General features: G+C 58.1%; 1 protein-coding gene and 1 long non-coding RNA gene across 2 annotated transcripts; one reads left to right on the top strand and one right to left on the bottom strand.

The window, feature by feature from the left end:
• Positions 1–4823: 4823 nt before the first annotated feature.
• Positions 4824–8876, bottom strand: ZNF503 (zinc finger protein 503). Its single transcript, XM_044757597.2, has 2 exons — positions 8096–8876; positions 4824–7374 (listed from the first exon to the last, which is right to left on the bottom strand). The coding sequence occupies exons 1-2, from the start codon at positions 8393–8395 to the stop codon at positions 5755–5757; spliced, it is 1920 nt and encodes a 639-aa protein (XP_044613532.1). The 5' UTR covers positions 8396–8876; the 3' UTR covers positions 4824–5754.
• Positions 8877–9824: 948 nt separating this feature from the next.
• On the top strand, positions 9825–15443 carry LOC123280545 (uncharacterized). The gene is made up of 3 exons (XR_006519493.2): positions 9825–10185; positions 13233–13321; positions 14359–15443. It is a non-coding gene; the product is annotated as an uncharacterized lncRNA (long non-coding RNA).
• Positions 15444–15711: the final 268 nt, after the last annotated feature.

Here is a 15711-nt window from a genome sequence, read left to right on the forward strand (position 1 = left end):
CAGTTTCACAGAGGCCAGAAGCGACTTGTCTGTGGTCACACAACTGTGAAGAGACACCACTGAAGCCCAAGTGTCCTTATCCCTAGTCCAGTGGCCTTAAGCCTCTATCCCCTACCTTTTCATTAAGTGCTGAGTGAGTGCAAAGGGAGGAGAAATCAGTGTGCAGTGGGGGAAAGACTTGGAGGGCTTCCTGGAAGAGACGAGTCCTGAGAGAGTGTTGAGGGAAGGGGAGGGCGGAAGCCATGCCAGGGTAGGCATGTATGGTGAGCACAACCAACCAAAGTGTTGGGGGGCTAGCTGGCTGGCAGAGGCTCTAAACTATGAGGACTGGTGAGACACAAGGTAGGACAGGCAAAGAGGGGTCAGGTCAGAAGATGAGCCGTGATCACAGGCACTCTGATGGCCAGGTGGGGAGTGAGAATTTGAACTGGTGGGCCACAGTTAGCTCTTGAGCAAGAGGGCTGGTTATAATGAAATGAGACTTTGGGAAGAAAAGAAAGAAATCTGTCTTTACTAAGAGCCAGTATGGGCCAGACAGTAGGTTGGGCCTTTTCACATTTATTATTTCATTTGAGCCTCACAAGAACCTCATTAGGTTGGTACCAATGTCCCCATTTTACAGATGGGGAAACTGAGGCTCAGAGAAACTGAGTGATATAGTTGAGCCAGTGGTGGAGCTAAAAGTTTGATTTAGATGAGCCTGACCCCAAATTTGTCCTCTTTCCACTGCACCATATGGCTTTAAGTTGTTCTCACTCTCAGAATGCCCCTTGTGCTGTGAGTGTCCTCACCAGGTGCTGCTGCCCCATCAGGGGCTCAAGTCTTCACAGCCCAGACACCCCTGGGGGAGAGCTGGGGTCACACTGGGCAGAGAGCGCTCAGTGTCCCTGGGACTTTGGGGATCCCCAGCATAGGGTAGGGTGAAGTTCTTGGGCTCTGGGTCTGATAGAAGTAGGTTCAACCCCCAGCCTTAACTGAAATTGAACGACGTCCTTAACTTTACCCAGCCTCGACTAAGGCAGAGCAGTGGGATGAGCCGTGGATGGGGAGCCAGCTTTGATGTGGGTTCAAACCCCAGCTAGAAATGACAGACACCGGAGGAGGTGAAATGTCTGTATTCACTTCAAAATAATGTGGGCGGGGGAGGGCGGGCAGGGAGCGGTCAGTTGGAGGTGGTAGAGAAGAAACAAGATTGCCTACGAGTTGGTAACTCTTGAGGCTGGGTGATGGATTTACGGAGGTCTATTATACCATTCTCTCTACCTCTGTGTATGTTTGAAGATCTCCATAATAAAAAGTAAAATAGGAACAATAACACTGAGAACTTAAAAAAAAAAGTTATGTGCACCACACTCCCCCAGTTGAATCAGAGCCTCTGGTTCCTAGGCCTTGTTATACTTTAAAATCTTCTCAAGTGAGAGCAGCCAGGGAAGAATCTCTGCATAGACTTCATCACCTGCTAGTTGTGTGACCTCAAGCTAGTATCCTTCCTCTGCTGAGCCTCTGTTTCCTCATCTATAAAATGGGCCTAATGATTCTAACAACCTCCTGGAATTGTTATGAAGTTTAAATGGGATAATATGGGCTGGACACAGTCCAAAAAGAGCAAGCAAGTCAGCCGGAGCTTTGCAATCACTCTGAGGACGACCAGGCCTCTAGCCACAGTTGGTCAGGAACCCTAAGTCAGTATGTGCAGAAGAGGCCGTCAGATGGTCTTGCAGGGACAGGCTTCACCTTCTGGGTGACTTTTACACATTTTGCCAAGCACAGGGAGTTAATCAATTAGAGGGCTTTTTTTGATCTGTCTTTCCTTACTGCTTAAAGACCACCCAGCACTAAGACACTGGGTCACTCAGTGTCACCACCAGAGGCACGGATGGAAGCAGGAGCTGAATGGAGGGAAAGGCATGGGCTTTCTCTGCTGGCCTTGCCACTGACTTCCAGGACTTAGCCTCATTTCTCCACCTGAGTCAGGAGCAAGTAAAGAGATGGACAGCCCTCGGCAAGAGGTAGGCCTTAGGAAACAACCAGTGAATGAGAGAGTGAATGAGTGCATGAATGTGTGGGGACCACCTCAGTATGACAGAAAGGGTGACCTGTCGGAGCCTCAAGGGTGGCGGTGGGAGCACCCTGGGTTGGGGAGGGGCCCGTGACACCTGAGCCAACTCCGTTCGGACGGAGAAAGAGCAAGAGAAACACAACAGCAGAAGCTAGAGCAGGTGGAGAAGCGCAGAGGACCTGGTTCGCAGGAGGAGAGAAGCGAGGAGCTACAATGAGGGGACTCCGGGACACCGCTCTTGGAAGCAGTGGGAAGGTGCAGGCGCGGGATCTCAGATAACCACCCAGTCGGCGGCCCGCGCGTCTTTCTCGCTCGACCAGGCCCCGCAGCGCCGCCTGGCGGACACGCGGCGCTCCGCCCGGGCTTCGGCGGCAGCCGGTCGAGGAGCTGGGGATACCCGGCAGTTCAGGAAAAAGCCGGAGGGAGCCCGGGGGCGCGTCGCGGGAGGGACGTTTATTCCCGGAGCGGGGCTGGCACCTCGGCCTGGACCCGCAGCACATACTAGCACCCTCTCTTCACTAACCCCGCGCTCGGGATGACTCAGCTACGTCGAACACGTCAGGGAACCCTTTCTCCCCTCAACTCCCGGCCCCCAGCTATGGAATTTTGCTGCCTCTGGGTAGCTTCTCCGGGAAGGCGGTCTCGTTAAAATTTCAAGGCGTTTTGGTTTTGATTTTTGTTAATAAAATAACAAGAGTGGGCGTGGAGGCACGAAGGTGCCCAGTTTGTCTCAGACCTGAAATTCCAGGGCTGGGGAATTTCTAGGTTCTTCCCCGCCCGAGGGTCCCGGTGGGCGAAGCGTGGTGGCCCAAGGGCCCTGTCCGAAGACATGAGGCAAAGGAGGACGAAGTGTGTGGGTCGGAGTGGCCAGGGGTGTGTGGCTGGTGCTAGTGAGAGGGTGAGCAGGGGCCTGGCCTTCCTGTCCCAAGCCGTGGGCACTGGAGTCGGTGGAGACTCGCTCCTGGAACGTCCTCACCTCCCACTGGGGGTGGGGAGAGGGTGGAGGTCCGTTCGAAAGCCTGAGGGTGACAAGCTACCTCATGGGCAAGGGTTCTCCAGGAGCCAGGCCCAGACAGGCCCAGCCCAGGCTCTCTTAGCCGGACCAGAGTGGGAGCAGGGTTGCGGTGTCCCCAGACACCACCGGCCAGGGTCCTCCTCGGGCGCCAACTCCGGTTCCAGGAGTCGGGAGGTCGGAGGCGCTGGAAGCTGACCCCCTCTGCGGAGGCGGTGACGGAGCCTGAGTCTCCACCAAGTCCTCTCCAGGCGCAGGCCTGGGTGCTCCCCGCGGCATCCTGGAGGTCGCCGGAGCTGCTTTGCGTGCAACCCGGGAAGAGGCCCCGCAGCCGCGAGGCTGACGCTGGGAGGAGAATGAAAAAAAACCTCAGTCACAAACCCGCGAGCAAATGGTGGCGAGGGCCGCGCGGTGGACCGACCGAGGCCCGAGGCCGAGGGCGGCTTCTGCAGGGCGGTTGAGCCTCCCGAGGCAGCAGGGGGAGCTTGGCATCGAGGGAGGCGGGTAGTTCGGAAACCCGGAACAACCTGACCCCAGGGAGAGGGGAGTTCGGGGTGCGCGTTCAGCGCTGCGACTGCGTGTTCCTGGGATCCCAGAAAAGGCGTGCTCTGGGCCCAGAGCTTCCGCGGACCCGGGAGGGCGAGTGCCCAAACAGCCAAAGGATCAGAGCTTGCTTCCAGGCCTGGAGTGTGAGTGTGTTTGTGAGCAGGAGGAAGATTGGGGGGTGGGGGCTGGGCCTCGGACCTCCCCCCCGCAAAAGATTAGGGCTCTTCTCTGCGTGGCTCCATTGGCGCTTCAGGCAGCTCAGCCCCGCCACTCAAGTCAGGGAGAAGAGACCGGTGCGCACCGCCGGGATCCGCGCCCGGACGGAGGGTCCCGCCGCGCCTTTGCGGAGCGGAGCTCGCAGCCCAGAGCGGCACTCGGCACCCACTTGGTCGCCCCAGCGAGGGTGAGAATGGGCGCCAGGACCCTCGCGGGGCCGAATGTGAAAGGGCTTCCAGGTCCCGTGCCCCGGCGCGCTCTCCTGCGGCGCCAGACTGGGATAGAGCGCGGACTGCAGAGAAACTGGGACGCGGAAAAGCAGCTGCGGCGCCAGCCTGCCGCGGGTCCCGACTCTGGAGAGAGGAAGGAACCCGGAGGGCGCTGGAGGGGGTCGGCTGGCGGCCACCTCTGGCTCTCGGCAGCCGGAAGAAGAAAAGGAGAGCGAACTCACTTTCTCCCGAGGGACAAGAGAGCTCGGCGCGCTCTCCCCAGGCCTAGGACACAGGTTCCCAAGTGCCGGCACTCCGTCCTTCCGCTGCCTGGCCGGGACAGGGGATACTTGGAATGCGGAGAGGGACAGCGGGCAGCGGCACCTCCCTCGGGCTAGTCCAGGCCTGCGCCGCTCTCTGCACAAAACGAAACCCAAACTCCCAAAAATCTCGAGGGAATTTTTTTTAAAAAAAATCTTATTTTTCCTTCTTTCACTTTTAATAAACCGGCTGCTGGGAAAAAACTTAAAAACGAAATGGGCAATAGCTAAGGACAGTATCTTTCTAAATTGTGTAATCTCCTCTTTAAAAATATTTTCCCCAAGGCCAACCCCACGACTGGCCAGTCCTTCCGTAGCCTTTGCCTGTTCCTGAAAATCACAACAAAACAATCGGAAATGCGGCCACCGTCCCGGGAAGGAGTAGCCCTGAGGCCCGGGGACCACACTGCTGCAGAATGCTCTTCTTTCTGTTTAACCGAAAAATAAAAAAAGATAAGAAGAAGTAGTAAAACCTTTTAATAGATCAAATATACGGAATTTTAATCTTTAAAGCGATACATTGTCTATTATTTTAGTACATGACGTAAACCTTACTTGTCCCCTTCTTGGCGGTTGGACTTAAAAATTAAAAATAGTTGTGTTCCTTTCAAAGAACAAAATAAGGCAAATGAGGTTTGGAATAGAATTGTTTTTCCTTTTTTTTTTTTCTTCCAGAATACATACAAAAAAATACCCATTCTCTTTGGATGGTGTACACCTTAAAAATAATTGCAATCTGAAATCAGAGCTGAGAAATTGTGACTTGCTTTGTTTTCATTTTTTGTAACAAACATGCATGTAAATTTGTGTTTCTATCAGACATTAAATAAGAACGTACGATACAATCATAGCAATTTTAAAGTAACGTTAAAGAGAAGACCTCTAGTTCTGTGGCGGTTTTGTATTTATTTATAATCTACAAGGGACGGGAGGGTTTGTTTTCCACATTTTTACCCTCAAGTTTTAGTTCTTTTCCCCTCCTCTTTATTTTTTTGTTTTTTTACCTACGGAGCTCAAACTAAATAATGCACTTTTGAACCACGGGTCCGCTTGGAGCTAACATAAATAAATACCAGTGTCCACCGACGCAGTCCTCAGAGGAACACTTTCTCAATTATTTTTTCCTTCTTTTTCTATAAAAAGTCAAATGATATTTTTTCAACTTTTATAAAGTTTGGGTGGGGAGGTGAGAGGTGGGAGAAAGGGAAGTTTCCCACCGGGTCTCGGTCGCTGTTTCGGGTAGATAGATATGGTATATATTTTTTTTCTTTCCTGGCCCGGGTCATCCCCAAGCGCGGGTGACAGTAGCCTCTGCCCCGTTCCCGCCCCTCCCTCGGCTCCTCCCCTCCCCCCAAGCTCCTTTCTCTCCCTTGCTAGCCCTCCCGACAGCCCTCACTGATACCCCAGTGCCGAGGCCGTGGTCAGTCTCTGTCCGTAGAGGGCGTAGGGGGAGTAGTAGGGTCCGGTGGCGGCGGGCACCGGCACGGGAGCGCCGGGCGTAGGGAGCGGGCTCTTAGAATAAGGGTGGTAGCGGCTGCTGAGTCCCAGCGCGTGATGGGGGCTGCGCAGCGCCAGCGTCCCGGGGCTGCCCGGAGCACCGGACGTGGGGATGTGCATGTGGCAAGCCATGGCGGCCGCCGCGGCGCTGGCCAGGGAGGACGAGCTGGGGTAGCCCGACAGCAGTTTGTCTGTCCCAGGGAATGCCGTATGGGTCCGCAAGTGGCTCAGCAGCTCTTCGGACGTGGCGAAGCGCTTGTCGCACGGCCCATTGGCCGACACCCAGTTGCAGATATGGGGGAGCGGGTCGTTAGGGAGCATGAAGCCGTAGGGGTAGAGAGGGTGGCCGGCCAGGGAGGGCGGTGTGGCGCCGGCAGCGGCGGCAGCTGTTAGCGATGAGTGCACGCCGTGCAGCGGGTGCGTGGGGTACACCAACGGGTATCCGGACTTGAGCGCCGCGGCTGGATCGTGCGCGCACGAAGCGCTGGCTGCCGCCGCCCCTGCCAGGTGGCTGGCGCAGTGGTAGCTGAGGCAGTACGGGTCCCGGCACAAACTGGCTGTCATCACGGACGGAGGCGACGCCCCGGCCAAGGGACTCGAGCCGGCCGGCTTACTGCAGCCCAGAGAGCCCGCCGCGGCCGCTGCCAGCTGCGCCCCCACCAGGCTGCCGGGCTTGGTGGGGTCGAGCGCCACGCCGTGTGGCAGGAACTGGGGAGGGTAGCCGGCGTAGGCCCCAGCCAGGCTGCCTGGGTAGGTCATGCCTGCGGGAGGCAGAGGAAACACTGTCTGGCCCGGCTTGTAGGGCGATACGGGCGCCACCAGCCCAGAGCCGAGCACGGAGGAAGAGGTGGGCGCGCTGGGGCCCGAGCCGGAGCTGGAGCCCGATGATCCGCCGCAGTCCGAGCCTAAAGCCTTGCCCCCGGGGCCCCCATCTGGGTGCTGGTTCACATCCACATTAATCCCGCCACCGCAGCTAATCCGGCCGTGCGCCAACCCAGTGGGTCCACCTTCGGCCGAGGCGCCCCCGGAGCCCTTGCCGCTGCCACCGCCGCCGCCCGCGTCGGGGTCCTTCTTGTCGTCTTTGCCCTCCTGGCCGCCCCCGGCCGAGGGCAGCATGCCTCCTGGCGAGCAGGCCGAGGCGCTGGAGCTTGGGCTGCCTGTCCTGGGCGTGAATGGCTGGCAGGTGGCGCTCGGTACCCGGAATCCGGACTTCTCTGCCGAAACCCCCCCTCCGCCGCCCCCGCCGCCCCCTCCTCCGCCGCCTCCCGGCTCCTTCTTATCCGAGCCAGGTTTGGAATACGGCTTGAAACTCGACTTGTCCTCCACGCCGATGTCGCTCAGCTTGAGGGGGCCCGACTTTGCGTCCTTGTCGCCCGCGGCGCCGCCGCCGGCACCGCCCGCGCCGCCCCCATTGGAGGCGACCGAAGAGAGTTTGGAGGAGGGCGAGGGGTCGGGCTTCCCGATCTGTGAGCATGTTTGCGCCAACAGCGCCAGCGGGCTCTTCTTGGCATCAAGCTGCGGAGTCAGGCATTGGGGGCGAGCGGGGGGGGGGGGACACAAAGAGAAAGAATGGGAAACCCTTTAGAATCCTGGCTTCTAGGGTTCAAACGGCCCTCCACAGCAGCCCGCGAAGATCCTCCCAGCCCCAAGGCGCAATTCTAGGCGGCACCCCCACTACACACACATAGTCGCCCTTGAGAAGGCGGTAGCCCTCCCCCCCATCAGTATCTTTCCTGCCTTCTCTAAGCGCTAATTGGATTTTTAGAAAACTCACAAAATGTTTGGGTTTCTGACTCCTTGCTCCAGAACTGTATCCCCCACCCTCACATCCTTAATTCTTCAGAGTAAGGGTATTAGCGGATGGTGCCTGAGGCTGGGTACAAATACCAGCTTCAAGGGAACGGAAGGACTGCGACTTTGGAACCATATTTCGGACTCCCGTACGCCTTCCGGGCCGGGAGTGAGGGGGCCTGGGTCGGGGTAGCGGCTTTAATACCAAAGGGAGAGTAAGTTTTGCCTGCCTTGCCCCTTGGCATTCACACCCCAATCTATCTTCTCCCCTTTCCGCCCTAGTTTTAAGGTGCGGGAGCACTATCCTCTCTCCCCATCCCGGAGCTGAATCACTTCGACCTCCCTCCACCCCCAGATCCCAAGAGAAAGAAATCTCGTGGAGATTGGTGGTGGTGGTGGCACCCAGCTAGGTGGTCCTAGAGCGATTCGGGGAGAGGGTCCTTACCTCGATGGGGCTGACAGGAGTCGAAGGTAAGGGCTGCAAGTACTCGGGGTGCAAAATATGGCCAGTCCGTGCCGTCAGCATCTTCAGCACCTTGATGGGCAGGCGGTTAGCCTGGCGGAGAGGGTCAGAGGGAGGCACGGCGTGCACAAAAGGCTTGGTGCTGCCGGCCAGGGACGAGCCGGAGCCGGGGCCGGAGCTATTTCCAGAGAGCGCACTGGTCCAGGCAGGGTCTGCACTGCCACTGCCGCCGCCGCTGTGCTTACTGCTTCTTAGGGCAGAAAGCGAGGGCGCTGTGCTCATGACCCACCCGCGCACATGGGAGCAGCGGGGGGAGGGCTCCAGGAGGCGTGGGGCGGGCTTGGGGCTGCGCGCTCGCCCGGGGAGCAGGAGCAGGAGGAGGAGGAGCTGGCGCGGCGGCCACGGGTGCCCAGCGCGCCTTCTCGGCGCCTGGAGCCAGAAACGAATAATCCTGGGTGGCCCGCAGCGGAGCAGTGGCCGAGCGGGAGGAGCTGGCCCGACTGCAGCAGTGCCGGGTGGCTCGCGGTGTCCTCCTCCGGCTGTGCCCCTGCGCTGCGCACTCGCGGCCCGGCGCCGGCGCTGTGCTCTGCGATGTGAGCCGCTGCCTGTCCAGCCGGGGCTCTGGCGAGGAAACTCACTTCAAAAGCAGCTGCACCCAGGGGGAGATTAAAGCCTTTGCCGCCTTCCAATCAAATGGGAGCCCGAGGTGATTGGAGGGTCAAGGGGATGTGACGCGTCCCGCGCCGCCGCCGCCGCCGCCGCCGCCGCCAGGACTCTCAGCGCGGGTTTTAATGGGCAGCTCCCTCTTCACCGCACCTCCTGCGTGTCCCCTCCCTCGGTTTCACTCAGAGGACGAGCTGGACATTTATTCTATGTTTGCTATCTGCCGCCGCCCTCTTTTTTCCTCCCTGTCGTCTTTCTTTTTCCCAGCTCGAAAATAAACTGAAATCTTTTGCAAGAGGGTGCATGTGAGGAACAGATTGAGGGGGTGTTCAGAAAGAGCACCGGCGGGAGTCTGGACAACAGCCAGACTGTCAACTCCAGGGGCGAACAGTGGGCCTGCACACCAAATACTCTCTCGTCCTCGGCAATTGAAATCTCTCTCGGCGTGGCCGCCAGGGCAAGGAAAGGTGGGTAGCGGGGGTTGGAGGAAGTCTGCCCGCCCGCTTTGATTTCCCGAGATTCGGCGGCGGAGAAACCAGAAGTTAGGTGGGCAGCAGAGCCAGTGGCGGCGCGGCTCGGCTCGGCTCCAAGCTGTGAGCCGGGATCCCCGCCCTTCCCGGCCACGTGATGCCCGGGGACGCGCAGATTGGGGCAAGAGCGGGGGTCACATGTTTCCTCTGTTTCACACTCAGCCCCCCCCCCATTCTTACTCTCCCCTGCCACCCTCTCTCCTCCTCTCCCTCTGCCCCCCGCCACTAGTTTTTTGGGCATCTCCACCCCTCCATCAATTGTCAATGTTCCTCGACCGCAATCAATCAGTTATTTGTCAGCTCTTGTCAATCCGCCGGTGATTTATGTCAGCTTTTGTTGCTGATTACAAGGCGGGTGCGACTTGAAGGGAAAAAGAGGGAGAGAGAGACAGAGAGGAAGGAAGAGACCGAGGGGGAACCGGAGGAGGGGGAAAGAGGAGCAGCCTCCTGGGATGCGGGGGGGGGGGGGGGGGGGCGGTGCTTTAAGAAAAAGAATGAAAGAAGGGAAAGAGGCGCTCAGTGCCAGAAAAATGAACAGTGAGAGTAAAGTGCGCAGGTGTGCCCAGGGCGCAGAGATGGGTGTGCAGACCTGGGGTGTGCGTCTGGCCCCTTTCGGTGTCGGAGAGAGAGATACATCCTTCCATCTCTGGGGACTTCAGTTCGTTGGGGCGGCGGATTCCGGAGCGGCTGCTGGTACCCGAGGCGGGCAGCGGCGGCGTCTTACATGGGATATCCCGCTCTCCCCGCCATAGTCCCTCGGGGGCGTATAGCATGCGGAAGTCCGGCTGCCAGCCTGCTGCGGACCCCACCCTCCAAACTGGCCTGACCTCAAACTCGGAGTCTTCTTTCTAAGAGCCAACCTAACCTTAAGTCCTAGAGGTCAATAGTGGGGTTACCTCGGGGCCCCGCCTCAATTTTTTGAACCCCCCCCCCCCATCGTGGCTAGTGCTGAGAGGCTGCGAAGAAGAGGCTTGATCGTGGGTGTGTGTGGGAGATACGTCTCAGGCTTTCTCAGGCCTACCTCCCCTGTCCTCCCTCACTGCGCGCCATCCCTCCAAGCTTCGTAGCCGGGTTATTCCGGGCAGCTCGCTTGAATTTATTGTGACGCTGCGCTGGGACTGACCTGGGCTTGGGAGAGCAGGGGGAAGTGGGGGGAAGGGTAGCGGTGCTGCCTGTGGGATCACCGGCTCTTCCAGGGAAACCGAGCGGGACTGCCGCGTTCCCCTCGATTTGCACTGTCACTCGGGCTGTTTGGAAAGAAGAGGGGAGGCGCTGTGCGTGCCTCCATGTACTTGGATCTGGGTGCACAAGTGTGTATGTACGCCCATGCCGCTGTGTGAGTTGTCAGGGCTTTGATAACGTCCAGAGCAAGTTCGGGGGTCACCTCCAGAGACTCGCAGAAACTGGAAAGGGGCGAGCGGAGGACACATGCCTTTCCTCGGAAGGACTTGGAAGACTTTGAGTCTCCCCTCCCCCACTTTTCCGCCCCGGCTCTTCTTTTGTTGTCAAGTCCTTTTGATAAACGGTGGGGCAGGGAGAGTAGGGAGCCAAGAGCCAGTCTTTACCCGCATGGGGGGCGGGGGCTGGGCCTGGAGACCTGGTTTCGAGGGGCGCTCGCCCGGAACTGAGCCGCGTACGCCCGCCCGGGGGTCGGGTCTGGAACCTGCCCTCGGCGTGCTCGCTCTCTCTTTCACCACCCCATTCCCCTCTCCCCCATTTTTGTCTCTGTCTCCCACTCCGCACAGGTACCGAGAACTTTCTGGGGTGAGTTTTAGAATTATCTTGTAGGCATTCTCTTTTTCTGCGTTTTCATCTTATCCCTTGATTCTTTAGGTTGGTAAACTTCATGAGATGGTATCGTGACTAAAGATGATTTAGAGAAGAGGGGAGTGAGGCGGTGTGTATTTTGGGCTGCTGTTTGTTGTGTGTATGTGCGCGTGTGTGTTGGTGTAAGAACACATCTGCGTTCAAGGGGGCTTAGAGTGTCTGCCTTTGCGACAACAGAGGAAGGTGAGTCCCTGAGACGGGGGCGAGGCCACACGCGAGGTTGTGAAGGTTGTCTGAATAATCTTTGAGGAGCAAGTCCCAGGTGCCCGTTTCTGAGAGCAGGACAATCCTAAGCTGTCTCTGCAGGGCAGCGTGTCTGTGAGGTCGCTTGTATCCTGCGGGTGTGTTAGTGCCTGTCTGTGTCATTAAATGCCCGGCTGTCGACGTGTTGGCCTGGATCAACTGAAGAGTCCTTGGCTCTGCGAGCCTAGCCATGGGCCGCGTGTCTCCGCGGCCGCCCGGCGAGGCCGGGACATTGAATGCTGGGGGCGGCGGCCAGAGCAGGGTGACCGTGGGCGTCCCTCCCTCTCTTCCCGGAGTCTCCAGACTCAGTTCTTTCCCTCTCTTGGAATTCCAGCAGCTTTGTTTTTACGCCGTGCTGTTTAGAGGCGGTAGCCTCAGCACCTAAAGCCTGGGGGAACCAGAGAGTGGCCCCTGCGTCCCCTGGAATGGGCGTGCAGCGGTGTGGCCGCACAAGCTCGCGGGCCTACGCCGTGCGGCGCGCGCGCGGGTCGTGGTCTGCGTGCATTAGCTCTTCGCAAAACCCAGCTCCAAAGGTCCGAGCGCACGGGGGCGCCTGGGGGCCTGCGCACCCCGGGCTTTCTGGAGGTGCCAGCCTCCGGGCTTGCGCACCTCGCCAGGGAGGCCAAATCTTCCAAGGCCGCGCCGGCGGTGGGGGCGGGGGAGTTACTAATTACTGCGCGCTAGGCCTAAAGCCTCCAACCCCCAGCGGCGGTTGGCATGGATGTCCTGCGGGTTTTATTTGCACACAATGGAAATGATTTGTTTTCTCTAAAAAAGGAGTAGGCAAGGCAGATATTTGAGGAGGGGGTGGGAGGAGAAGGAAGGGGAGAGAGCTGAGGAAAAAGTTTGAAAATGCCTTGAACTATTCACTGTCGAGATGGCTAATCAGTATTGAGGCCGGAGGGCAGGCGGGCCGCCTTTCACCGCCGCTTCGCTTTCATCTAGGGCTCGGCGGAGGCGCTCAATTAAAAGCCTATCAGTTTGTAAGTAAATCAACGCCTATCAGAGTTGTCACATCAAACAAAACGATTATTATTGCAGCCCGCCTCCCCTATTAATCTCCCTCGAAGATAATCCGCCTGACAGGTCAGGCCCGGAGAGCTGGAAAGCCTGGCCCAGAGCGCCCAAACAGTCCCGGACTGGCGCGCACCCCTGGGGGCCTCCCCAGCCCGATCCGGCCCCGCCTTGTGGTCCCCTGGGAGGGGGTAGAGAAAGAGCTTAAGGAGGCCGCTGGACCCAGGCCCGCGCCTCTGGACTGGAAGCGGGGCCCAGACTCGTGAGCCTGGTGCGGGACGGTCCCGGGCGGCCCTCGCCTCTTCTGGGGGCCGCGGAGGCACCCGGCTTGCGGGAGCCCCTGCCTGGCCTCGTCCCCGGACCTTGCCACGGCCTGCACTCTTCTCGGCTCGCCTCCCCGGCTCTTTTCCCCACCCTCTCTCTTTTCTCTTTTTTTGTTTCCTTTCCCGCTTCTTTCTTGGCTCTGTAATCATTTTCTTCTTTTTCTCCCCTCTTCCTTTCCCCTTTTTCTACTTGCCAAGGAATATCTCCTATTCTCTTTCCCTTCTCTTGGTATACCTTATATACCACTTCCGCGCAGTCACACTGTTTGAAGCATGGCATTCTCAGGGCCCGGGTTATTTCTCTGCGGCAGGGCTGTCTCAGGAGTGTGCAATTCCTAGGAACTCATGACAAAGTCTTTCCTAATTTCTCCCCAATTAGGGGCTCTCAGAAGCGCTGTGTCTGTTTAAGGGTTGGGTGCGTTTGGAGGGGTGAGAAAAAAAGAGACCAAGGCAATGAGATGGATGGACGGTTGCAAGCGCCGTATTCTGAAATTAATATTTGGTCTTGGAATTTCACAGCTGTAACGTCCCCGACCTCGCTGATGGCGTTGCCTGGGCTTTGCAAATATGCGGAGGAGACTCACGGGGCATCTGGGCCTCAGCACTGAGTATGTGAGGGAGTGCCTAACATTTCATTAGTAAATACACCCAGACAACTGCTTCTATGGCCTCAAACTGGCCCTCCGCGGGCCGGGGTGGGCCTGCATTCCGCACGGGGGCGAAATTGTGGCCTTGTTCCCGGTGGCCTTCGGCTTCGCTCTTTGGGCTGCCTCGGAACCAAGGGCGACCTGCCCTTTTCCGCGCTCTTATTCCAAATCGATAGGCCCAAACGGCCACTGCCTGAGCCCAGTAGAGCCCAGATTGAGGGGTGGTTGAAGTGTCTGAGGGGAAAAGGGCTGCCTGCGGGACCCCAGGCCCTGCTACCCTAAATGCCAGGTTCAGCGTCGGGCGAAGGCTCCTTCTCCGCGCTGTATCCGAGAGAACCCCCAAGGCGCGGCAGTGTTGGCCGTCTGGGACTAGCCTCTCGCAACAGTCACGCCCGGGTCTGAGCCCGCGGATATCGGATAGAGCCCACCAAAGCGTGCTCGGCGCCTGGAGCTGCAGGACTCGTGGCCCCCACCCCGGGTTCCCGAAAGCCCCCCTATTTGTACGCACTTTCCACGCCGACCTGGTAGGAATATTTATTTCCATATCCAGAAATGCTGTGGCTCAATTATCTGCGTGCCTGCTTTTCTTAAATGTATTTATTTCACTGCTGCCACGCCGCATATGTTTAAAGAGGTACACTTTTAAAGAGGTACACTTCGCGCCTCAACAATGCAGAACTCACTCCAGCTATAGGAAATATTCGCTGGGTGATTATTTGGACATAAGTGCTATCTCGAGCCCAGACTACATCCAAGCAGGGGCTGTAAAAATACACTTGCTCTAAAATTTTTCCAACTTAACTATATGTGCACACACCGAGAATTTAAGGTATTTTATATCCCTCTATAGATCTAAACATTAAGACGTTATGTTACATGCCCTTGAAACCAGAAGCGATCTTCCGTTCACCCTGGACGTGGAGCTGTTTGTATAATATTCATCTTCCTGCACTTACACATGAATTTTGATCTAATAAATTCAACCTTGTCATTTTTAGAATCGACGGGATTTCTCTGGCTGGTGTTTGAGCTGCCTGTATCCGAATAAATCCAGCTCTCAAGCGTCCGGCAGGAAACGGCTCCGGGTTTGCGCGTACGCAGACGCATCGGCCAGCGCGGGACGCGTTGTGGCTCCTCCTGTTCGTGCCGCGGCAGGTCCGGCCTCTGAGGGAGGCTAGCCCAGCAGCGCCTTTAGGCCGAACGGCCGCTCGCGGCCCGGCAGTGCCTGGCAGCTCCCATCTCCGGCGGTAGTCGGCAACCGCTGGGCCAAGTCCGCCCGCGGCGAAAACTGAAAGCAAATTCCGCGGCAGATGAAGCCCGAACTTTCTTGGACGCAAGTTTGCAGTAGAGATTCGGTGGCGGCTTTGGGAGGACAGCGCGCTAGTGTGTGCGCGCGCAAGGTGGGGCGGTGGGCGAAGAGAGCACCCGGCGGCCGAGCCTGGCCCGAGGCGAAACACTAGGGAAGGCGCCTTCCCTTCTTTATTTCTCGCCAACTCCTCGGCTCCTGTCCGTAAAAATAGTTTCCAAGGTGCCTCGGACGCCCAGAATGTGTTTATGGGGATCGCACCAGAGAAAGGAAGGCTTTGTAAAAGTTGTAGAAAGAGCTTTGCGCAGCGTTCGCCCAGCGGGGTTCAAGAAAGCTTGGGACTAGCTCGCCTTCCCTGGGGAGGAATAGCCAGAAATTGGCCTGGGGAGCCCCCTGCCTAGTCCTGTCCCCTCACCTCCAACCCACGAGTATATAAGCTCTCGCTGCCTGCGCTGCAAACTTCTCGGCGCGGCGCCGCGGTCAGCGGGCGAGGACAGGACGCAGAGCGGGCCGGCAAGGCCGCTCCTCGGAGCTCTCAGCCCCAGCCCTGAGTGAGGCTTGCGCGGAGGTGAGAGGACGAGTGTGGTTCCCGCTCCCACTTGGCTGCCGAAACCGTCATCGCCGACCTCCCAACTCCCGGAGCCGGCGCTTCCCCTGGGAGCGGCGGTCTTGGGGGGCTGGCGAGGGCGCAAAGTGCGCGTGCGAAGCGAAGCGCACGAGGGCGGGGGCGGCCGCGGGTCTCTCCGCGGGGCCTGTCGCCGAGCCGGCCGCGGCGGGTGAGTGATGAGGGCAGAGAAGGGCGCCCATAAATCGTGAGTGTCAGGGCGAAAAACTCTCTTTATTGTCTGTGTGATGGATGGGCCCGGGGACGAGACACCAAATACTTCGTATCGCCTTTAAATGGGAACACATTTTCCGCGGCCATAATTCATGTTTTTTAAATAGAAAGTTTGAAATGTTGCCTATATTTCACCGGCCCTGACATATTTATGAATCGCTCCCTGCATGCAAATATCATTATTTAAAGCGCCGGGGAGAGCTGGGG

Source organism: Equus asinus, chromosome 2, assembly GCF_041296235.1.
Source record: "Equus asinus isolate D_3611 breed Donkey chromosome 2, EquAss-T2T_v2, whole genome shotgun sequence".
Taxonomy (NCBI): domain Eukaryota; kingdom Metazoa; phylum Chordata; class Mammalia; order Perissodactyla; family Equidae; genus Equus; species Equus asinus.

Bases quoted from the DNA above. Each gene is read 5' to 3' on its own strand.
- ZNF503 (XM_044757597.2), bottom strand. From the start codon at position 8,395: ATGAGCACAGCGCCCTCGCTTTCTGCCCTAAGAAGCAGTAAGCACAGC. The intron at 7,375-8,095 runs GTAAGGACCCTC...CTGACTCCGCAG, and splicing joins CTCCTGTCAGCCCCATCGAG to CTTGATGCCAAGAAGAGCCC.